The 24,238-nt window shown below is 40.4% G+C and overlaps 1 protein-coding gene across 1 annotated transcript; it reads right to left on the bottom strand.

The window, feature by feature from the left end:
* Nucleotides 1-339: 339 nt before the first annotated feature.
* On the bottom strand, nucleotides 340-22,959 carry TINAGL1 (tubulointerstitial nephritis antigen like 1). Its single transcript, XM_053454743.1, has 12 exons — nucleotides 22,831-22,959; nucleotides 16,819-17,148; nucleotides 16,505-16,568; nucleotides 14,159-14,251; nucleotides 13,682-13,796; nucleotides 11,515-11,635; nucleotides 8,857-9,007; nucleotides 8,172-8,355; nucleotides 7,624-7,669; nucleotides 3,611-3,734; nucleotides 1,852-1,897; nucleotides 340-529 (listed from the first exon to the last, which is right to left on the bottom strand). The coding sequence occupies exons 2-12, from the start codon at nucleotides 17,123-17,125 to the stop codon at nucleotides 386-388; spliced, it is 1,395 nt and encodes a 464-aa protein (XP_053310718.1). The 5' UTR covers nucleotides 17,126-17,148; nucleotides 22,831-22,959; the 3' UTR covers nucleotides 340-385.
* Between the last annotated feature and the right edge of the window lie 1,279 nt (nucleotides 22,960-24,238).

Below are 24,238 nucleotides of genomic sequence, written 5' to 3'. Positions count from 1 at the left end.
GTTTGTGATGGTCGCTAAGAAGCCCCTACTTATATCATCCCTAAACCAGTGTGATATTTTACCCTCTTCAGTGCTGAAGCTTATAGGTAAAATAAAACTCTAGCTATTATATTTAATATGGCAGATACTGAGATCTCTCCTGTAGGCTGAAGAGTGAAAGTTCCTTTCATGTATTTACCAAGGAGACACACTTAACCACTGCACTTATAATCTATAGATTCCCCAATGACCCAAAGATGCCCCCTACAGGAAACTGCCGCGGTAGATGACAAATACGACTTGATGATTCAGCTTACTGCATAAGTATCCATCTGAAAGTAAGAGTCAGGTGGGCACTACTATCCCCCATGGCCTCATATGATAAATACAGAGTCCATCAACCTGTTTATTTTCTGTGTGAGACATCCTCCATGCTGACCCTTCCCCACACCCCCACTACGAAGGCTTCGATTTCACATTCGTTTTCACCACGTGCGATGCGGAAATATCCTCTCTCTCCCCAGTCTGTACCCCACGAATTGGCAGCCAGCTAAAAAAAAGAAAAGTGAAAGTTAGAAAGTCTGGGTTTATATATCACATTATTACAGTATAGAACTACTTACCTACTTTATGGTGAATCTTACATGACAGGGGTTCAGTAACCAAGAGCAGAGAAGGTTAATATTCCTCACCCCCATAGAAACACAGAATAATATCTATATGGAATGTATTGCCAAATGTTAGCATGCCAATGTTAAATATGGAAAGGTGGGACACAAGACTAGACTGGGGCCAACGAGGTGGCCCTGACACTTTAATGACGTAAGTGCAGCCAACGGCTAGATATGAGAGGCCACATTCTACATTCCGTAGCGCCTGATCTGGCGCTGGAGTGTGTACAGAGTGATCTTGGCCAGCAGCCCACAAAGGCGTTTGCCTGGTGTGCCAGTTGGCCGTCTCTGGCCTGAAGGGACGGGTGAGTATAGCAGAGCTGTGCACCAAGTACTAAGCATACTCACACTGAGCCACCAGAACACAGACACTTCCCCGCAACAACTAACATCCCTGCATTAACCAGTGGCTACTTAAACAGGGCACAACACACCAGTACTATACAGCAAGCCACAAAGGAACGCTGCAACTACCGTGTGAAAACATGTTTTGAATAAAAACATTTTAAGCAATATAAAATCAAGTCACTGCAACAGAATGGAAATAGACCCCACCTCATCCAACATCTTTTTACTCTGTTACACCACTCTATTACTTCTTTCTATTTCCTTTTCTATTTTAATAACAGCATTGATATTTTTCCCAATGGGATTGTATAACTGCTGTTTTCCCTACTTCGCAATACTTACTCATAACCAAATGCATTAGAAACTTTGGGAGTTATGATTAACTGTGGCAAATGTAAAAACTGAAAACAATTTTTATTATTTTTAATATTGTTTTATATTTTTTTTTATTATTTCAATTGAGACGTTCAAATTTGGATCTGTGAATGAAAGGGCAACAATTCATGCCCTAAAATCCTATACATAAAAATGTGCTAAAAACAACAATCCTAGATGGATAAACTAAGCTGTTTTACCGCATTCGTGTATGAAGGCTGGAAGGTCAGTTTATAGATCCCATTATGTTGGAGACACAATATTAAGCTATCGTGCTTTGCAACACCTTTATATGCTACTCTACCATTCTTGGTACTAAGGAACATCCAACCTTTCCCAGAAACAATTCCTCAATTATGTAAAATTTGACTTAATTCATAATCTTTTAGCAGATGATTCATTGCCATGTGACACAAAGGAAAACACTAGTTGTCATAGAAAGTGATCTTTTTCTAAATATACAGCCATGGTTTCTTACCCAGTATTTGCGCATCTGTCCATCTGCACCTCTCTCCTCTCCCCACCTAATGAAATGAATCAGAAGTATTGCATTTGGTAAGTGGAACTGCAATGCAATCAATTCCCCGACTCTCAATAACGAATAATACATTAATTGTACCAATTCTGTATCCTAGAATCAGAATGTTATGGACCAGAATTATGTTTTAAAAAAGGAGACAATGTTTGAGAAACCTGACAGAGGGGTGATATGGCCGGCATGGTTACTCAAAATCAAAGCTATCAAACATGTTGGGTTTTGACACCAATAAACATTTTAACCAAGCCAAACAGCGTCCCAGCAGGCTGACTGCAAATACTAAAAGTTGCCATAATTTGCTATAATCAATAAAGGAAATGAGCATGCCCCTTATGGACAGAGCAGGGGGTATTACGTTACCACCATTAGTTAATAAGACAGAATGTTGTTTTTTCTTTTTTTTTAATGGAGTCGGCAAGTTAAAAAATAAGCCTGGATAGCCATGCCCAGTCTGTGGGGCATCTTTTTCATCTGATAATAACCCTATTGAGATCAGGGGTGTTTAATACAAGTGGCCCAGAGAGTACCTCATAAAAGTAATGGAAACCAATAGTCCTGGTGTAGTCAAGGCACTTGAAGAGTAGGACCTTGGGTTGGTTCTACCCATTTTTTTTATCTTCTCTGCTACACGTTAACACCACCCCCAGCAAAGAACTGAATACTGAACAAGTTGCTTGGGATGGGCATAAAACTATACTAAATCTGAGACAAGATCAAGGTGGATCAAATGGTTATTATCTGCCATCAAATTCTATGTTTCTATGCGTACCCCACTGAACGCTCTCTTACAAAATACTTAAATAGTGAGATGCCTCTCAAAGAGTGGCTAACCACCCCAATCATCACCACAGATGTACTAATGTCTTTCTCTGTTTTTATACACCAAACTGCTCGCTTCCAAACCAACTCTTACCTCAATATATGATATTCAGGGGTAGGATGTATCATCCTCAACTAAACCTGTACGCGTATACTCACTTACTGTATCTCTGCACCAGTGCCCTAAAATCCCCACTACTTTTTACCCTACAACAGTCTATTCCTGAAAAGAAATGGTTACTCTTTGCACAGGAAAAGTCGAGGTCTCCTTTGGGTGGAGATGGCAGTTCTGTGCAAGGTTCTTCATGTCCCCCTGTCCCTCTGGAACTCTTTTTGATGCTTCCTGCCTCTCCCTTCCTCTTATTTCAGATCTCTTGAAGCAAACTCTGGCTATGACCTCCTGCAGCCTTTCTGAAGCATGAATCACAATACAATCTCATGATAAGAGACATATTAGGACAAAGAGGGCATGGCAGGAACAAATGAGCTAACTATGATATATAGTAATAGATTTACAGAGATACAGTAAGTCTAAAGAGAGGCATACCTACATGTCAACTGTAGCCAAGGGTAGAAGACTAAGAAATAACTAAAATTATTCCTACCCTGTAAGTATTCCTAATTAAAGGGGCAGTATGGCAATTCTACACACATTGCAACATTTTTAAAATGTAATTCTTTCCACTCCATACTGAGATGCTTCTCATAACAGTTCCTTACATGGAACCCACACTGTTCTGTTCTTCATCACTGCAGGGAAGACCGATAGCAAACAATCCAATGTCTAGAAACTCTCAACAGTGACAGTCCCATAGTGTTTAAATGCTGGATGTACAGGATTAAATGAAAGACACACTTTCATCCCACCAATTCTTCTTACCCAGTAATTTTCACAGAGTGTGTGCCATGTCGTCGGCGATTCTGTGGCTCATTCGCCATCACAGGTGTGTGTCTATAGATTCCGCTCTTATACATGAAGAAGTCTTCGTGTACCTCCATAATGGCTGTAATACAAATAAATATTTTAATTGCTCCGTTATACATAACAGAAAGTAAATCAGGTAGCTGTCATATATATATATCATCTGCCTTCCATACCTGGCCAGCTTTAGATCCTACCTATGCCTCTTGTCCATACAGCATATTTTTAAAGGTGTAGTAAGCACCACTTTGTGCTCAGCGATTTACACAAATATAGCCCTTTCTTCAGAAGAAATAATTAAAAGATCTGGCGGCCTATGTGGGTCATCAACAGGCAAGTGAACCGAACATTCTGCTGGTTTGATACTGCAATAGTGCAGCATGTGATGTTGAGTTTGATGTTGCTCGTGAGAGAATGTAATGTCTCTGAGAGGTCAAGCTGCATCAATGGTATGGATGGCCATTGTTAACCACTGAATACTTCTCGCCAGGAGTAGGCACCAACATTGCTCATAGTGGACATTTACTGGGGTCTGTGGTGAACAATTTAGTTTTGTTCTATGGACCTTCACAGCCCTTGCCAAGGACACTGGTGTCCAGGCCCGGACTGGGACAAAAAATAGGCCCGGGCATTTAAGCCTGAGCAGCCCATATTTATTTATTTATTTATTTATTGTTAAAGCCCACCCTTCATGTACCATCTTTGCATTTAATCATTCACACAAATCATTAACACATTCATTAATGCAGTCTCACAAATCATTCAAGCAATTCATCCACACATGAATTCATTCATTCTCATACGCATTCACACTACCCCCTCTCATCATCTTATCTGCCCCTTCTCACTATGTTCCCCCTTTTCACTATGTAACCCCCTTCCCCACTTATCAATATGTACCGCCTCTATCTATCCCCTCTCCCCCTTTCTCACTACCTAACCCCCCTCTGCCCCTTCTCACTGCAGCCCCCTCCCTCACCCTACTTACCTTGTTGCCAGAGCAAGCAGCAACTGCGACCGCGCCTGTGGCAGGGCAGGATTGACTTAGGGGCTGATGGAGCTGCAGCTCCAGGCTAGTACCTTAAAATATGGCCGCATTAAGGCAGAGCCCCTTAAGCCCGCCGCAACTGCAACCGGGTCCGCCACTCTAAGGCAGAGCCGGCCTTAGGTGTTCTGGCGCCCTGTGCGGACTACTCCTCTGGTGCCCCCCCATCCCAAAAAAAGAAAGGAATAAAAACTTGTAACAAAACTCCCCTTTCTCACTATCTATCCCCCTGTATCACTATCTACCACCTCTGCCTCTTCTCACTGTTATCATTATATACTGAGGCAGACATTGACGGTGGTACAGCATAATACTTATCACTATATACTGAGGCTGAAATTGACGGTGGTACAGCATAACACCTACCACTATATACTGAGGCAGACAATGACGGTGGTACAGCATAACACCTATCACTATATACTGAGGCACACATTGACAGTGGTACAGCGTAATCCCTATCACTATACATTGAGCCAGACATTGACAATAGTGCAGCATAACACCAATCACTATATACTACGCCAAACATTGATGTGGTGTAGGCCTACCACTTCATTGTCTGGCTTAGTAGTAGGGATGCACCGAAACGAATTCTGGACTGAAACCGAAAATGCAGCATTTACCTGTCCGAAACCGAATATGACCTCCCCACACCATAAAAAAATCTAACACTTTTATTTAAAGTAAGTAACACACCAAAATAGGACAAAACAATTAAAAAACAATATTATATGTATATATATGATTGTTAACAGCAATCACATTCCTATCATGCCCAGGCATACCCAGATTCCAGGATGTACTCGCAGACTTGGCATGATAGGAGTATGATTGCCCTATCTACCCCTTCTCACTCCCTTCTGCCCCATCTACCCCTTCTCACTCCCTTCTCCCCTATCTACCCCTTCTCACTCCCTTCTCCCTATCTACCCTCTTTCCCCCGTCTCACGCCCTTTTCCCTATCTACCCCCTCCTAACTATCTACCCTCTCCCTCTTTGAAGTTCACTTACCTTTCAGGAGTCCTGCGGTGGGGGTGCAAGGCCTCTGCCTCCCAGCTCTGCCACTGTATGGAACAGTATAGAGTGATGGGAGTTATGATGTACTTTTAGAGCATAATTAGATCATGAAAAAGACATTGGAAATGGTACAGCATAACACCCATCACTCTCACACATTTACCAATCCACACATATATACCAATCCACACATATATACCAATCCACACGTATATACCAATCCACACGTATACCAATCCACACATATATACCAATCCACACGTATACCAATCCACACGTATACCAATCCACACACATATACCAATCCACACACATACCAATCCACACGTATACCAATCCACACGTATGCCAATCCACACGTATGCCAATCCACACGTATGCCAATCCACACGTATGCCAATCCACACGTATGCCAATCCACACGTATACCAATCCACACGTATACCAATCCACACATATATACCAATCCACACATATATACCAATCCACACATATATACCAATCCACACACATATACCAATCCACACACATATACCAATCCACACACATATACCAATCCACACACATACCAATCCACACGTATACCAATCCACACGTATGCCAATCCACACGTATGCCAATCCACACGTATGCCAATCCACACGTATACCAATCCACACATATATACCAATCCACACATACACCAATCCACACATATATACCAATCCACACATATATACCAATCCACACATATATACCAATCCACACATATACCAATCCACGCATATATACCAATCCACGCATATATACCAATCCACGCATATATACCAATCCACGCATATATACCAATCCACACATATATACCAATCCACACATATATACCAATCCACACATATACACCAATCCACTCTCACTGAATATTTTCCTACCTTTCCTCTTTTCTCCTTACAGCTCCTTTTCCTCCTCTTCTTCAGTTCTTCTGTCTTCTCTGTCTTCTTCCGGTTCAGAGGGCAACAGCTGCTGTGCGCCGGGGTTTGTTGTCAGATCCCGGCGCACAGCAGCTGTTGCCGTGCAGATCGCAAGGGAGCGGTATCGGAGGTCTTTAACAGACCTCCGGCTCCCTTGAGTGATTTTAAGCCGGGTTGAACCCGGCTTAAAATCACTCAAGGGAACCGGAGGTCTGTTAAAGACCTCCGATACCGCTCCCTTGCGAACCTGCTCCTCCAGCGGCGGACGTTACTGTCCGTCTCTGGAGGGGTGCCGGGTGCCGCAAGTTGGCACCCCCTGATGAGCGGCACCCGGTGCGGACCGCCCCCTAGAGTGTGACGCCCTGTGCGGTCGCACACCCCAAAGGCCGGTCCTGCTCTAAGGGGCCGGGAAGCCCCCACCAGGGCCGGCCTTAGGGGTCTGCGGCCGCACAGGGTTTAAATTAAAACATCGGGGTTTTTTTCCAACTTTATTTAACATCCTCCATGTTAAATAAAGTTAAAAAAACTTTATTTAACATGGAGGATGTTAAATAAAGTAAAAAAAAACCCGATGTTTTAATTTATACCCTGTGCGGCCGCAGACCCGTAAGGCCGGCCTTGGTGGGGACTTCCCGGCCCCTTAGAGTGGCGGACCCGGTAGGGAGGGTAGGGGCCAGGAGCTGCAGCTCCATCAGCCCCTAAATCAATGCGGCCCTGCCGTGGCCCGGCCCACCGGGCAAATGCCCGGTGTGCCCGATGGCCAGTCCGGGCCTGCTGGTGTCCTTGTATGGACACTTTGCCTATCCCTGCTCCTCACACATAGAAGACCTTAGTTATGACAAATAGAACATGTGCTCTCAGACCTTTATTTAAGGAAATACCACGTATCTGCACTTTCCCTCCAACATCTATGATGCTTTCTCCTACGCTATACAAAACAAAACATTTCAGTAACCTACCTTGAACTGGCCCATTTTCAAACACTTCCTTCATAATTTCCTTTTCCTGTCCAAAAACATTTAAGAAAGGAAATCGTTGAAATTGCGAAATGTTTAAGGAGAATAAAAAGACAGAATAAAGAAAATATGTGCAAGTACTGTCATCAATGTGCACAGATGTGTGTAACAGGCTGGGCAAGGATTATAACCAAAAAATGAAATTAAAGCGCTGTAAAAAAATAATAAAATTATGATGGATTATGATGAGTACTTTCAGTGAAGGCTGCAGGGAATATTGCAGTACGGAATCAGGGGTCCTATACAGAAGCATGCACATGGCTTGGGGCACCCAAGGCATTCACATTGTTGTGGCAGGAGTATCTGTGTGCTTCCAAAATATAACGAATAAGGAATGTTAAACAGCAGGATGGTAGTGCGGATACAATTCTGCATTCATTTTTCCTCACAAAGACAGCAGAAATAAGAGATGCAAGGTTACAGATTAAAGATCTAGTGACAGAGTTTGAGAAGTGGGGTAATATTCCGTCATTTTTCTGCCAGTAACTTACACTGGGTGCCAGTCGGTAGGCTGGTGTGGACTGATAAATCTCGTTGGACAGTGAATGCGGGTTGGGGCAGTGAGCTGTGGCCTGTCTCTTTCCTCTTCCCGTGGAGCGGCTGTGCATCATGCAGGGGGATTGGGGTCCATCGGCACTCGTACTTGCAAACGGATAACAGTCATCCGTCACCAGTCTAAAGGAAGGACACCAGTGAGGTTGACATCCAACGAATCCACCAAATATACCAATAAAGATATATATATATATATATATATATATATATTTCCATTTGTTCTATATGTTTCTATGCTGAACCTCATTCTTTCAGACAGTAAATGCCTTATCCAGTTTATCTTTCATCCTAATTAGGAACAATAATCTAAAGGAAATCTGGTTGACTCTAGGTTGCTCATCCCTGGTACAGCACAAATCCCAAAATTATGTTGAAAACGTAAGTCATATGCATAGACTGTAAGCCATTTTGTTATCTGGCTCATGCTAGCTTTGTACAATGTCAGATGTAATGTTATAGTTAAATCCTTATTCTTTCTTGTTGTAATGGCGCTATGGATTCTGCTGGAACTCTACAAGTAAAATGTAGTAATAATAATACTATTTCTAGCCATGTTCACATGCTACCAAACACCCCTGTCAATACCCAACACATTTTTATACGTAGACCGGGTTTTCATACCCTCTTCTTCTCAGATACCACCACGCTCCGTCCACGCGTCCCCCTCTGCAGCCATGCTGGTTCCTGGTGTCACAGGAAAGTAGATTCTGAGGGGACAGAGCCGGGGTCATGTGGCCCATTGACTGAATGGAAATTCTGTCAGAGGCAACCGCTGGAGAAAGAAATGTATACATTGATATGATTTGTTGTACTTTTGTATCAGCGCATGACTGAACTTAGTAGAGTTTAGGTGAGAGAAAAAAAAAACTTAAACAGTAAATAGATGAATTAACATGTTCAGAAATTAACCCATGAATGTCCTCAGAGATGTAACCATATGTTCATGATGTGATTCTCATGCCCCAAGTGTACTCACAACATACAATCATATTTACCTAATTGTATTCAAAATAATAATAATAATAATAATAATACCTCTTAGTATTGAAATAATGATGTCTCCTTTAACATGCAATGCTACTAAAAATGCTTGGTACCTTATTACTCTATTGGGCTTTATATGTGTTAGAATGCCAGGCCCAGAAAGGTATGTTCTGCCAGAGATAGGTGTAACTGGGACAACAAATGTAAAAACGGTGTTTTCAACCAACATAGAGAATAGTTTGCGAAAAAAATGTCCATTCAGACGAGAAATATCCTGTATATTTATGCTACAAGTGTAACAATTTCCCTTTAAATGTGTGTTGTTTCTTTGTTTTTACTGCTGGTGACAACACCGATAGACGCTTTATTTAGTCAAAATGATGTGTATTATCTTTTTGTATCTATCTGTCTGTCCTTCAGCATATCTGACCTTCACATGCACAGCCTTTATGTCTATTTAGCTTGCAACAAAACACGTGACCTCCTTCTGTGTATTTGTCTTCTATTTGCACTGTGTATGTCCGTCTGCGGAATCAAAGAACATTTTGTTTCGATTAATCCTCCTTTTGGGGCTGGGACATACCCACAATGTTTTGTGTATTTTAGCCCTGTTACAGAGAATGTTGCAGTGTTGTAAAGAAAGACAAGTCCCCTTTTCTTATTTTTGCCCCTGCTTAGTATGCATAAATGTATATATACTGAAAAATATAACTTATGTGACATCCAGGACATGACTTAGATCTCCCACACCTGTAACCGCAAAGAATATCGGCGCTATGCCAACGTGTAAGATAAAGACGCCTTGGCCAAACACAGATATAACATATACAGTACAATAGAAAAATAGAGTACATGTATAAGATAATAGTCTTATAATAATGGAATAATAATAATAGAGTTGCCATTAATTCCCTTTTGTCTCTCTCTTTTTTCAGAGCATGGGGTCATTAGGATCTGGGTTTAAAGAAACACCACCTACGGTATATATATATACATTTTCCCATCTCCTTACACTCCCAGAAGGTCCCCATAAAGATGGCTCCTAAGGCACATGTTAAGTATGGCTTAGGGAAAATCTGGCGCTCCTCAGATATATTGAAGAATGGAATTTAACATCAGTTAATGATCTTTAAAAACTTAAAGGGGAACTCCTAACATTCCTTTTATTATTAAGATTAAACTAACTTTTTAATAGATTAATATCTTCTAGATTGTAAGCTTGTTCGAGCAGGGCCCTCCTCACCTGTTGTTTCTATAAATCAAATTATTATATTCTACTTGTTATGTCCTGTCTATGCATTGTACAGTGCTATGGAATATGATGGCACTATATAAAACAATAAATAATAATAATTTTGCATTATATAATGTTTTTCAGACAGATGCATATTATCCATATGTATGTGTCCTAGCGCTGAGTTTAGATAAAACCAGGATTTCGTAGATGCAAACCTTCTATATTTTTTGTTCAAGGAGAATAAATATTTTTTTCTGTGTACCTTTTACCCATTTTAGAACGATTGCAACTATTTTTACTCATTGCCTGAGTAAAAAAACCCTCATATCCCTTTTAGCTTAAGTACCGTATTTTTTTACATTCTTTAACACCCATGCGGTAGCCTGTGTGTCTTACATTCACACGTTTCCTCAATTTCATTTTCTGAAAGAAAGTGCTTACTTCTCTTTCCGAAACCACTAGATTACAATGCAAGCCACATTTAATCGTATCCCTTTTTTCTTTTTGTTTCCTGTTTTTTTTGTTTTAGTGAAAACAACCTCTAAGTAACATAAAATATTTTATCTATATTTTATCACAAACAACACCGTTTTTATTGATGTTTATATTTGCTGCAAACTTCTAATTTTATTTAATTTATATTTAATGACGTAATGTGTTCCTTTGAAACCTACTATTTAAAATAATTACAGTATTTCTAGGGATATTTTAGGATAATTTGTCAATAAGTTTGTCTTCAATGTAATTCATGGTGTTGACTAGTTAAGTGTACAGTAAATATATTCTAGATTGTTGGCTTTGAAGGATTATATTACATTAAGATTGTTAGCAGGGCTTAATTCCTAAGGAAACTCGCGAGGCTTGAATACCTATACCTTTTCTAGGCAATTCCAGTCACTGATGACATACGCAGAATGCTGCTCAGCAAAAACACGCTGTGTAGTGGGCTTTGCAGCATCTACATAAGAGTACATTTCTCACCTTTTTGTCATTGCCCCTGTATATAAATACATAAATAGACAGATAAGACTATATAAAAATGCACAAGAAGCCCCTACCTGCTGTGGAGAAAGCCCAAGAACCAGCACAATTGCCTTGATCGAGCGGCTCGTGGATCATTCCGGGCCACTTATCTGCGGCATTGAAGTACAGTGGCAGCACCTCATTGTTCATGTTCACCTGCAGATAGGTAAAGTCCATGTGTTAAATAACTAGATTAATTTATTACAGCTACATTCCTTTTCCTTTACAGCTACCTTTTTTTATTTTTTCAATTAGTTTTATGGTTTTGAAGGTAGTTGGTTAAAATCTACAGGCAGGGACCATCTTTAATATTGATTGGACCTAGGTCAAGCATTTGCTTGAGCCCCCCTCTTCGCTTCCTAACATGCAATTACGTCCTCCAACAAAAAGAAAGACACAAAAAACAGAAGTATTTGCCACACCTCTGCCTGCGCATATGGCGTGAGGACAGTTCACTTTGGCTGAACTGTCCTCACGCCACATGCGCAGGCAGAGGAGCACAATACTATGCCAACGGCATAGCAAACGAATGGTGTGGGTCCTGCAACTGACCCAAAACAGATGTATAGATCAACTGAAAATCACATGTGAACTCAGCATTAAAGGTATAGATCAAATAAATAATGTATGAAAACCCTAAATTGCAGACACACCCCAAATGCCAGTCCTGGCACCCAGTATTTACCCCAGCACCACGCATATGATTTGCCATCTTTTATCCCAAACAGCATATCTGAGCCAAATTTGTCCCCAAACAGCTTGCTTGTGCCATCTTTGTCCCCAAACTCTTTTGCCACCCACGGGAACCAGGAATGCAGTAGGGTCACATAATGTAACAGCTGCTATGGGTCGACAGGAATGACTGGGACCAGGGTAGCTTCCCTTTTTGCCTCGCTTTAAAGATGGCCCTGTGTACAGGGCTGTTTAACAAAGCCTAATCAAATGATACTAGTAAATGGTACTAGTAGTAACCAACTGATAACAATGTAACAACTTACTAATAGGGCAGAATTCAGAAGTGGAAAAATTAGATGGCAGAGGTTGAAAAATTGTTAATTGTACAGCCACTTTCATAAACTAATACTTTCTCTTTAAAGGAGTTAAGTTATAATTATAAGAACAAGCGCAAGGTGTTGCTTTGATACCGAGACTGATGATGCTGCTGCTGCTGCATTTGGCCAGCACAGAAAGTTCTCTATATTAGCTACTGTTTTGAAAAAATCCATCAAAAACAGGAAATATTTGGTGTTGGTTTTTTGTTATAAAATGAATGTTGCGCTGAGAAATACAAAAGGAATTTGTAAACAGACAAACTATTTTAATGAGCGAGCAGGTCAGGTCCTATGGGTTTTACATGACATGGCCCATCCTAAGTCAAGGAATTTTCCAGATCTCCTCGGTCGGAGCCCCCTTCTTTCCTCTCCTGACTCGCTCCGGATTTCCTGAGTGGAAGTTAGATGTACGAGCTGGCTGAATCAGCTTTGCATTGTGATTATCTCTTAGGGTCTGCTAATAATCACAAAGTGGTCCCTGGCAGGGGGTCGGTGCATTCCACTAGTATGCCGACACTTTATCACCCTTTGTCACACTCCAGGAACACACAGTAGCCCAGTTGATGATAGTTTTATTCCACTATCTAATATGCACCTGGCACATTCTCTAATTCTTTATATAGAAACAAACAAGCCAATTCTTTTCCCCTGCAGACAATATGCACTTTCCAGGCTATATCTTCATTTTTATCCAGTACTTTTCCTACTTCCACTGTTATATATAGCTTCCTAGTAACCAATCTTCACATTTTAATCATAGCAGACAAGTAAAGTCAAAAATGATACCTTTACTGACTAATCAAGTAGATTTAGAATGCAAGCTTTCGAGACCTCCCAGGTCTCTTCTTCAGGCATATTTGGTATAATATGCCTAAAGAAGAGACCTGAGATGTCTTAAAAGCTTGCACTCTAGATCTACTCAGCCAGTAAAGGTATCAACTTGGCTTTACTTATCTCTTGTGTTTCTACAGCTAACACAATATGAACTTACACGCTTTGTCGACTTAATGATGACATGCCTTCCATGGAAAGCCATTGCTACCGACTCCTCTTTCTACCTTTACTAATGCCTCTTGTTGTTTCCTCTACCGTTTGATCTCTCTCCTGTATGTTTTAACCACCTGTTATTTTCCCATTGCGTTGTACTCACGTGTAGTTCATTCATGTTCATGATGGATGAGGATGGTTTGATGGTCCCCAGTCGATACTGGACTCCCTGGTCCAATGTCAAGCCCCATAAATTGCTATAATTTCCAGCCCTCCACCTATAGGTACACACAACAAATTATTAGCATTGAGCAAAGATTGCTGATGGTTATCTCAGTCTGCCTGTGCTCCTTATTATTACAAGTTCTTTTAGAGATATTCAATGAGACACAAAGGGGATATTAATATTGAACTATGCAGTAATAGAAATAGATAATGTATTTTTCTCTTTATTTCCCTTCTTTTATAACGTCTAACTTTTTATTTTGTAACTTAGTCTCTTTCTATAGTCATGATCGTTCTAAAACCATCTTTTACTTGAACCATTTCACCCTTCTCTTCTCTGTTGAATGTTATATACTCTGGGACATGGCTCTTTATCTATTGCTGTTATATCTTTTGCCTTTTCGCAGTCACTTACCCATAATTTCCACTGTTTATAGCATCAATTATCCTGGAATTGATAAGGCATGGGTTTTCTGAGCAGTGCCAATTTCCGTTATCAAGGCAAGTGCTGGAGAAAAAGAAGGTCACAAGCATGAGACTAGCCATAGTGAATCATTTAAACGTACAAAAAATGACCATGTCCTTCCTGGACCTTCTGGGTGAAGATCACCAAAGATGCAGTTTAACTATAAGAAAAGACCTTTCGCCTACTGAATACTTAACCTTTTTCTCAATATTCAAGTGGTGACTTATTCTACACCATACGATCAACAGAAAAAAATAATATCAGCAGGTGTGGCTATATTAACCACTAATTAACTTTCTATGTGACTACATAATAAAGTAGGGCTGTCACAACAATATTATGATTGTATCTGATACTGGAGGTGCTGGCAGGTCCATATTCTGTCCATTCCCCTTGTATTGTGTGTGGTCAGTCCTGTTCTCTTGACATTGATTTTCTCCCTTAAAGTCACCATAGTTCTGAAGTTGTTGCTTTAGGCTAACAATGTCCAAACAGTTAACACATTATTTTCTTCCTAAAATGTAACTGTATAACACAGGCTGATTGTATGAATTATTATACGGAAATATCATGTGCTTACTAGAAATCAGTGAATTATCTTAGCCCTTCATTTCCCTTTAAGTGCGACTTTTATTAGCTCTCCATCTGATGGAAGAGGTGGAGGCCTTACAGACAGGAAAGTACAAAATGCTTCTGGGAGTCATTGTCTGCTGGCAGGACGGAGTAATATTCCTATTATTAACCGGGGGCACTCAACGCCCAGTGTAATTTATACACTGCAGTATCAAAGAAGGTCATGTGAGCTGTTTCCATACATTGTCTCTTTAAAGTAAACAGCAGGCACGTCCCATAAGTACTTAATTAACTTAGGTGGAGCTGTTAGAGGTTATTGTACCCAAAAGGCTACTGTGAGGACTGTAACTTTTCCTCTGCCCTCCCGCAGAAAATAAAAGGGTAGAAGGACTAAAAGTTCATGGATATTATAAAACAAGAATAGTGCAAGAGTGTATGTCTATGGAAGCACTGAGTAGTACAGTACACTATATCGTGTATACACACTGGTAACAGTATACCTTTGACTTTCAAGATATTGCATGTATTTGAATACGCTTTATTCAAGGTCAGGTGAGCTTGGTGTTGCTGACCCTTCATAATGCATTGTGAGGTTGGTTCACACAAAGTTATCTGTAGAGAACCCCCTTTATGGTATGAACATTTTTAGTGAAGAGCAAGTCATATCCCCATATACAGCACAGAAGGCATTAGTGTTGAATAAGCTTTTATCCCCATGTTATACAGAACACTGTACACAGAGCAGCGCATAGACTGAGTGTATATAAGACAGAGCATAATGAATATGGATAGAGATTCCAAGGCAGACAAACTGCAGGGTTTGGGGATTAGGAGACGTTCCTCGCTGTCTCTTTTGGAACAGTGGATTCCTTTTAAGGCTCTGAGCTGAGAGCTGAAGTTTAGCTAAGAATTAGCTCAGAACATTTTCTTGTAGCACAGAAAATAGATAGATGCACTGGCAGTTTTTAAATGGGACATTCCCAGCATCCATGTATCTCAGCTGAATCGTGTCTGTTTGTACATGTCATTGAGATGGAAATGTTGATCCTACTATAGAAGATGGGTGAGCTCAGAATATTATCAGCAGATGTTTGATGATACTTAGTTAATGGCACCTAGAGTGTTGGAAACATCCAACCATTGATGCACCATTCAGGGCTTAGACATAGTATGATGGGCTTAGTTCACAGTATACCGTAATTCATATAATGAATAAATGCACCCTAGCACAGTCCCATTGAAGCTGCCAGCATACCTGTCTATGTAATCTCCACACACTAATGGCCAACCTTCCATAAGAGCCTTGTAAGGTCTTTTTTATATATATATATTAGCCATTAACATGCCCCTTTAATGTCACAGTTGTTGACCAGGCTAGTGCAATCTCCTGTGGAGTTGTGGTCAAAGCTGTGCCCACACTGGAACACATTAACGTTGCTTGTAGGAGATATTCCCCATCTTTGTTTGTGTCCCTGAGGAAATGCCTTCCTGAACTTGGTAAATATTTTGCGTGATTCTCAGTTTCCAACAACTCCAGAAAGGACCCAATTGTTGTGTGTTTCTTTCCACTGTACATCTGCCAAAATTCTTCATCAAATATGACCTCAGTCACTTTAAAATGCATGGAGAACTACGTCCTAGAAAATCTCTTGCGCAATTCAGCGGTCTAGCCTGCAGAGTGGTATACAGCGACGCTCAATGGAAAAGTGCTATTGTTCTTACCATAGATTGCAGTTATCCCTGTAAGTTGAGCCTTTTGAAAACTGTTGGCCATTCTTTTCACACACTGAAAGAAAACATAATTATTTACTGGGCAGTGCTACAATACTTATTATTTTCTGAGTAAAGAGTAAGCTTTTAAAAACAATGACATCAACACGGCAACATAAATACTGTCTATAAAAGTCTAATGTTGCTACAAATATATATATATATGCAATACTGCATAAAATCTAATGTACATGTGTACTATGTACTGGGCTAATATAATGCTGGGTGACTCATTGGTACCCAAACCATTTTTTTCCATAGATTACCTTTAATGATTCCAGCTGGAGGACTGATACCCAGGCAATATCCCCAAAAGTCAGGACAGCAATCGGACACGGTCCGGTTACAGAATAAATCGCAGTAGCAAATGGTATCCATGTAAGGTACAGTGCAGGTATCATTTCTACCAGGGCAGCAGGCATTATGCCTCTGACAGTACGAGCCCCCCGCATCTCTGATTCCTTGGGTGTGAAGTCCTGGTGCCAGCTCACGTCGGGTACGAGACCTCCGGGATGACACCATTCCGGTCACATATAGACAGACCACCAAGACAGTAAGCAGAAACAGCTTCATCCTTGATTCTGGAAGCAGTATATCTGATAGGAAAAACATAAAGGTAACTGAGAATGGACCTAGTACCAAGTACATTCTAAAGACATGTGCCCCAGTTATAAATTATCATTAGAGTACATGGATCTTATTTGTAGTGTGAATACAAAGGATATTACATTACATTACATTTATTACATATTCCGCAGCACTGTTACAGTCAGTAGAACAATTTACATACAAAAACACATACAATAACAAACTGGTGCAAATATACTTATATACATAAATATATATATATATATATATATATATATATATATATATATATGGAGGTCTATCACAAAGAGTATATGATTCGATAAAAGCATTTAATGCTTAGTTGAAGAATTTTGCCACATTACAAAGCAACTATGCTACAAGCAGTAGTATGATGCACCAAATATTGATATTTCATGTCCCACAGTGAAAATATATACGGAGATCCACAATTCTACATGTTATTGGTACACTGTGACAAAGGTTAAATGCGGGATTATAGGAAAGGCATCGCAGGGGATGTTTAACCAGCTCGTTTATCTCAGTAGGATAATAGCAGTACAAATTCAAGGCTCACTGATAAAAAGAAATTGGAAAGTAGAAGCGGAAAAGCCAGCGGATGTGGCGGGACAGTGTTTGGCCAGCATGCACATACAGGGTTAATTTATTGCTTTGACCATTTCCGCTTCCACGTTGCACTTATGGCTGTAAAGTTCTATATCTCTGTAAAGAAACCCTTAGTGACCAGAGCTGGAAACCTGGCCTTTTTTGCATACTGTCAGCAAATTCTCACTGCCTTTAAATCACATTATTCATTGACAACACACTATTATAATATCTATCTTGATAATAAAATGGCGTAGGGGATCAGACACCAGTTATTCTCTTGACTAAGCGCATAAAAGTGAGACATCTGGAACGTTACAGGTAAACTTGTAGAATTTGAGGAATGACAGACAGTTTCTGTTGGCCCATGAGAGGCTCCAGGGCAAGTTGATCTTTCAGCAGGTCAGTCCTGCGAGCAAACAGCATTCTGGCGGGAGAATATATAATTATCCACATAATTATTCCTTTAGCACTTTATAAAATGAAATCCAAAACTTGATCCCGCATAATGTCCTTCAGCCTTTGTAAAAGTAGTAAGACTAATTTAGAGGTTGGCTATCACGCTTTTTTATGTAGAAGGATAGGATATACTGTACTTATACAGATGTTGGCACAGATTGTGTTTAGTTCATAAGCAGAAATGTAGAGCTGAGAAAATGCACCATGTCTGTAGGAGTGCTATGGGATTTGACTTAACAAAGTCCGTCCACCCTTACCAATACCATTCAGACCAAGCTCAGCCCCATTTCTGCTCCTTTTGCCATCACATGGTGTCTTTTTAGTTGTGTTGCTACTTCTTCTTTAGATTTTTAGAATAATTTCTAAGAACGGAAGGGAGGATGAAATCCGTACAAAGTCTTTGTTCCGTAAGGTGCCTCAAATCCAGCGCTGGCCCTATGAGGTTCAGTGCAATTGTGTAAGGAAAAATGTATTTGTGTGTGTGGGAGAGTGTATGTACATTGCTGGTCCCAATCCAAAGTATACGGGACATTTGTCCCCCCTCAGCCTCTGCTTCCTACGCTCATCTAACCAGTACATTTTGTGCAGGCCACCGACACACCTTGCCCAAGTGGTAACCTTGCAATATTAGGATTGCAAGGTGGTTGCGTAGGAGCTACAACAGAGGTCCACGTTGAAATAGCACAGTGATTTCACAGCTCCCTGGGCCAGAGGATCTCCCCAACTGGCCCATGATCCCCACAGGAGAGTGGGATAGCTACAAGGGACAGTGGGACTGTGCCCCCCCAAATGTGATAACTATGACTGTTGGGAGGTATAACAAGGTATATTATTCTAAATATCTTACATAAATAGTCAAAAAGCCACATTAAAAAGACTTGGTAAAGCCACAAAATGTACTCACACCTCTAACCACAAAGGTGTCCTACTTTGGCCATCTGAGAGGAATGTAATAAATATCTAATGGAATAGAAATAAGGTGGCAGCTCTTGTTGAAATATTTCAAACCACAGCATATTAACCCCCCCATCACAAGTCTGCCTGGCATCTCAAGGTTAGAAAGGGCTGGTGGCACTAAAATAATGAAAGGGGAAAAAACACATGGGATCTTCCATAGACAAGACAAAATTAAGGAAAAGTTCCTTTCACGCTCATTATCTTATCTAATAATAGCAAAAATACCTAGCAAACAGACCTAATTTGAATGGTGATGGCTGAGTATCTGTAATATTTTTATAGAAGAATATGTTTGGCTGAATATTCCCAAATGTTTGGGTTATGCCAGGAATCTGATGGGAAAAGGTATGTCCCATGCAATGGTATGTCACAGCAAACACACAAACTGTGTGAAAACTAAAAAAATCAGCGACTTCTACTAAAAATAATATCTACATTACTAAAAATAGTCACAAAAGAAACACTGGAAATCTTTACGAAGAAGGCTTGCATCCAAAAATGACTTGTTTTATGATAAAAAAAATTTTTTTTTTTGGTAAGTTGATTAAAGTTCTTTAAAACAAACTATTTAAAAAAAGAACAATATTTTCTTTCAAAATGTGAATTAAAATGAAATGTAAAAAACCCCCCAATATAAATGAATATGTATACTAATGTAAAATAAGAGAGTAAGTACACCTTTATTTATAGGTAGCAAAGAGATATTTAACACATTAAAAGTAGAACACAAAAGTGTAGCAATCATAAAATATAATGAAATGCTTAAATTGCGCTGTATGTACGCTAATGAATTTAACACAAAACAATAAATAATTCATGTTTTGTCTAAGGTGGAACCCAGAAGAGTGTTGACGTGGACCATCTTTATTTGAGCTAAAAGAAGATGCAGTTAAGGAATCTCATGTTGCCCTGCAATCTTTGGATGGATGATGCATTAGAGGACCTGGACCCCCTTCAGACTATGGGGGCCTTTGAGCATGTGCCTAGTGTGCCTAATAGATCATTTACCCCCACCGGCTCTATCGGAAGCTTGCTGGAGATGTTATCCATATATATATATATATATATTGTTTGCACTACATAATTAGAGACTAACAAAAAAATGAAACTAGGGGTCAAAGGAGTGCTCTCCGTGAGATCCTTTTGCCCTGGTTGCAGAATACGGCTGTCAATCTAACAAGATCTGGGGTTTTACATTATCATAATACCATCATTTAAACTGGTTGGGACAAGCTGGTTCTTATCTAAGAAACATTCTGGTTTTTGTTTCAGATGGAAAAAACTATGATTCCATCTTTCACAAGAAACAGAGCGTAGTACAAAGCTATTTAAACAATTTTTTTTGCGGTAACTTGTCTTAGATAAATAGGAAATTGTGTTTTAACTCAACTAGGCAGAACACATACTGTTATACGTTACATCAGAGCATCCAATACGCTTTAGGCTATATATACGGTATTTTTCTTTTTACAAATATCTCAAACTATTGCGCACCTAGAATTGCCATTCTTCCTTAATCTCTGGGATCAGCGTTAAGTGATGGCATACGTCTAGTATGGTTGGTTGAATATTAGTACATATATGGGTTTCTTCAAAACATAATTAAATGTACAAGAAATGTATATATTAATGTAATATAAAGTCACCGCACTCTCAATTACCTAGTTCAGGTAGCAGCCCTTATGACATCACAGCACAGATTTTTCCACATGCATGTTACACATTAACACTCAGAAGAATGATGCAAAGTTGGCTTAAACATTAACTTATTGCTCAGATGAAATGTTAAGACAGATTAACTTGCCAAACACAATAAACTACGTTTAACTATACTACCGAATATACAGAAGCGAGACAAAAGAATTTGAAACGTGGAAGAGTTGTGCATATATATATATATATATATATATATAACATTAAACGATAGATAAGAACGGCTTCGACGTCCTTATCTTACATATGTAAACTAATATCCTACAGTTTCCGCAGTGTTGTAGAATTCGCAGTTCACGTTTTATATATTTAAATACAGCCAGCTTCCTGATTCCAAGCAAATTGCGAAACACAACGTTTTAAATGCAGGGGTCAAGCAGGTTAGTTTATTTACAGCAGAAGACATGCGTCTGCAAAAATCAAATCTACGGAGACCAGGTCTATACTGCATGCCCATACCTGCCAACTGGCCCTAGACTGCCGGGGGCTGGCACATTTGGGTTTGCTTCATGAGCGTGATATTTTATTTGTTATAGTTATTAAACAGGTTGTGCACAGATAGGGTGTTTGCTGCAGCCTGAGCGCATGGGGAGAGGCAGGACAGGAGGGGCACGATTGATGAAGTAATAAAAACTAGCAGAAGTAAGGAAACGTAAACATGCAATGGTATAGGCACAAAGCTATCCTTATAATAAAACAAGACCAAGAGCTGATTAAGCGTCAGGAAACATGAGCAGACTAGATGGGCTAAATGATTCTTATGTGCCCATCTGTTTCCGGGACAGGAGTAGAACAGTGATAAGGAGTAGGTAAGGCAGGTGAATCAGGAGGAGGAACCGAACATCAGAGAAACAGAAGTGGAAGAATGTGTGGGGGAAAAGGGAAGGTTAATAGGTTGCTGGTCGTATTGACACCACTAGCAATTACAAAATAAAGATGTATGGTAATCATGGGGCACAGGTGGATAATAAAAATAATGCCACACAACATACAGGGACATGTAGATGCTCTTCACACTAACGGGGTGAAGCTCCGGGTGAGAAAGGAAAACGTAAAACATGTGAGCAGTAGGGGTGCACGGGTCAGGATTACAGGGACTGGTAGAAGCTTGTCAGATTAGAGTGATGAGGGTGCGAGGTGGGATGTCAGGGGCAGATAGGTGCTTGTCGGAGCCTAAAGGTTGTCCAGGTCAGAGTAAGAGAGAATGTGAATCTGGTAGTGGCTTGTAAGAGTGATGGCTGCAGGGCTTGTAGGTGAGCCAGGGGAGGGCATACATGAGAGATGGGGAGAGTGATGGGTTATGGTGACTGCTAGCCATGGGTCATGGTGACTGCTAGTGATGGGTCATGGTGACTGCTAGTGATGGGTCATGGTGACTGCTAGCGATGGGTCATGGTGACTGCTAGTGAGGGGTATTTTCATGTCAGGATGAGTGAATGTTGATAAGAGTGAATAATCAGAGCGCACACAGGTGAGTGCAGCTGGAAAGGATTCTCAACTATGACAGGGGAAGACTGGTACAACAAAAGGATGCTCTCATCACTACCTGCCCTCCACTTTCTGACTGTGACTGACGCACAACTGTCACACTAACCACAACGTTATCTATAGCATTATCTTTTATTTATTAAGTGCCAACAAATTACACAGCATTGTACAAGTTAAATGGGGCACTTAACACACATACATTAATACATACTGACACGTCAGGAGATGAGATGAGTAGATATTTAAAGAATTTAAGCCACAGTGCATTAAAATGGGAAACTACTGGATTTTAGTGACCCCCACATCCTACATTGAAAGCACATACCTGTTCAGTTTCCCCACTAATCTAGAAATCATTGTATCAGTATACTGTTCCTTTCACAATCATTTTGTTTGCATTAAAGTTACACATTAAGGAAACATTCTGCTCTTACCTCCCAGGGATTAGAATGAGGGAGAGTCCTTACCTGGAGGCTGCTGGTATCCTCAGGCAGGCAGTCCTAGAGGTAGATATGCAGAAATGCCCACTAGTGTCTGTGCACTTGTTGAGTGCTGGAGCTGTGACACTCCTTATGTATAGACAGCCTGGGACCTGCAGTTACTCCCACTTCTCCTATCATGCCCCACCTCCACTGCCTGCTGCTTCCCTGCTTACTTTCTGCAATGCATTCATTTTATTTCTTTATTTCTTCATTATTTCAGGGGTTTCCCCACTCTATTATGTCACCACCAATAAGCTGACGACTGGAACTCTTTACTAGCTAATAATACTCAACAAATCTCTAATAATCATTCACAAAGCACACTGATCACGCAAAAAAAGGCACATTTAAAAACATTCAGATTTTGGGTATATTAATTTTTGCGTCTGAAATGAACTTATTTATTTCATGGAGTGATTTGATTATCACTCATCTTCATTGACTGTGTCATGCTAATTTTGGAATATCCTGCTTGAATACAGGTTACTCAGCCAGGCTTTGCCATTGCTTGCATGTTGCATAGGTGAACAAGTAATTTATTTAGAGTTATATCACTTTCTGATAACGCGCTGTTAATCGGTGACAGTTTATTACGCATATTGGCAATGTTATCGCTGGTATTTTTTTCTTTGGTATTTTTTTACATAGAAAAAAGAAAACATTTAAATACACGTTTTAGGATGCTGCAAACACATCACTCTTAGCCTCAAAACCACCACACTTGGTCAACCAAACAAATGACCCTCTTATACACATACACCCTTTGCAGCTACACATAGAAACATAGATTGTGACAGCAGATAAGAACCACTGGACCCATTTGGGCTGCTTTTTTCTGCCTTTCCTGCTGTAATCCCACCGGCAAGGGAACACTGGAGGTGAGCCTATGCCTATCGCTGGCAGATGGGTCTTGCTGTCAGAGCGTTGGATTTAAAGATCTAGAATTGCTCAGTATTGTTACCCTGTTGAGGTCCAGCTGTTGCGTTTGCTGAGTTGGAGATCGTGTTTTGCTGTTATTGACTCTTGATTGCCTGACTACTCTTCTGCCTTGTGATTTGGTTCCTGTATTGCCCCACCTGTGCACTGTACCTGGCTTGCCTGACTACCTGCTCCGTGAATAGACCCTTGGCTTGTATGACTACCCGTTTAGTGAACCGTACCCGGCTGTGTTTGACTATCCGTCTTGCATTAACCCCTGGCATCTTGTGTTAGTCGTCTGTGACACCTGGTTACAGTCTACCCATACAAGTGTCTGGATCCATCCATGTTTTGCCTACAACACTCAGTGCCAAATTTTACCTGCCCACACCGGAGCCTCCTAAACTTGGGGCTCAACCCCCAGTTACGCATTTCAGGGCTGAAGAAGTTGCGGGGTGAGTGCGCATCGGTGACG

Source organism: Spea bombifrons, chromosome 2 (assembly GCF_027358695.1).
Source record: "Spea bombifrons isolate aSpeBom1 chromosome 2, aSpeBom1.2.pri, whole genome shotgun sequence".
Taxonomy (NCBI): Eukaryota; Metazoa; Chordata; class Amphibia; order Anura; family Pelobatidae; genus Spea; species Spea bombifrons.
Note: the sequence above shows the minus strand (reverse complement) of the source record. Positions and strands in the feature narration are given on the sequence as shown.

Coding starts and splice junctions, on each gene's coding strand:
- TINAGL1 (XM_053454743.1), bottom strand. CDS start 17,125: ATGAAGCTGTTTCTGCTTACTGTCTTGGTGGTCTGTCTATATGTGACC. Junction 9,008..11,514: donor TTGGGCTTTCTCCACAGCAG/GTAGGGGCTTCT, acceptor TTCTTTCTCCAG/CGGTTGCCTCTGACAGAATT. Junction 7,670..8,171: donor CCTACCGACTGGCACCCAGT/GTAAGTTACTGG, acceptor GTTTTTGGACAG/GAAAAGGAAATTATGAAGGA.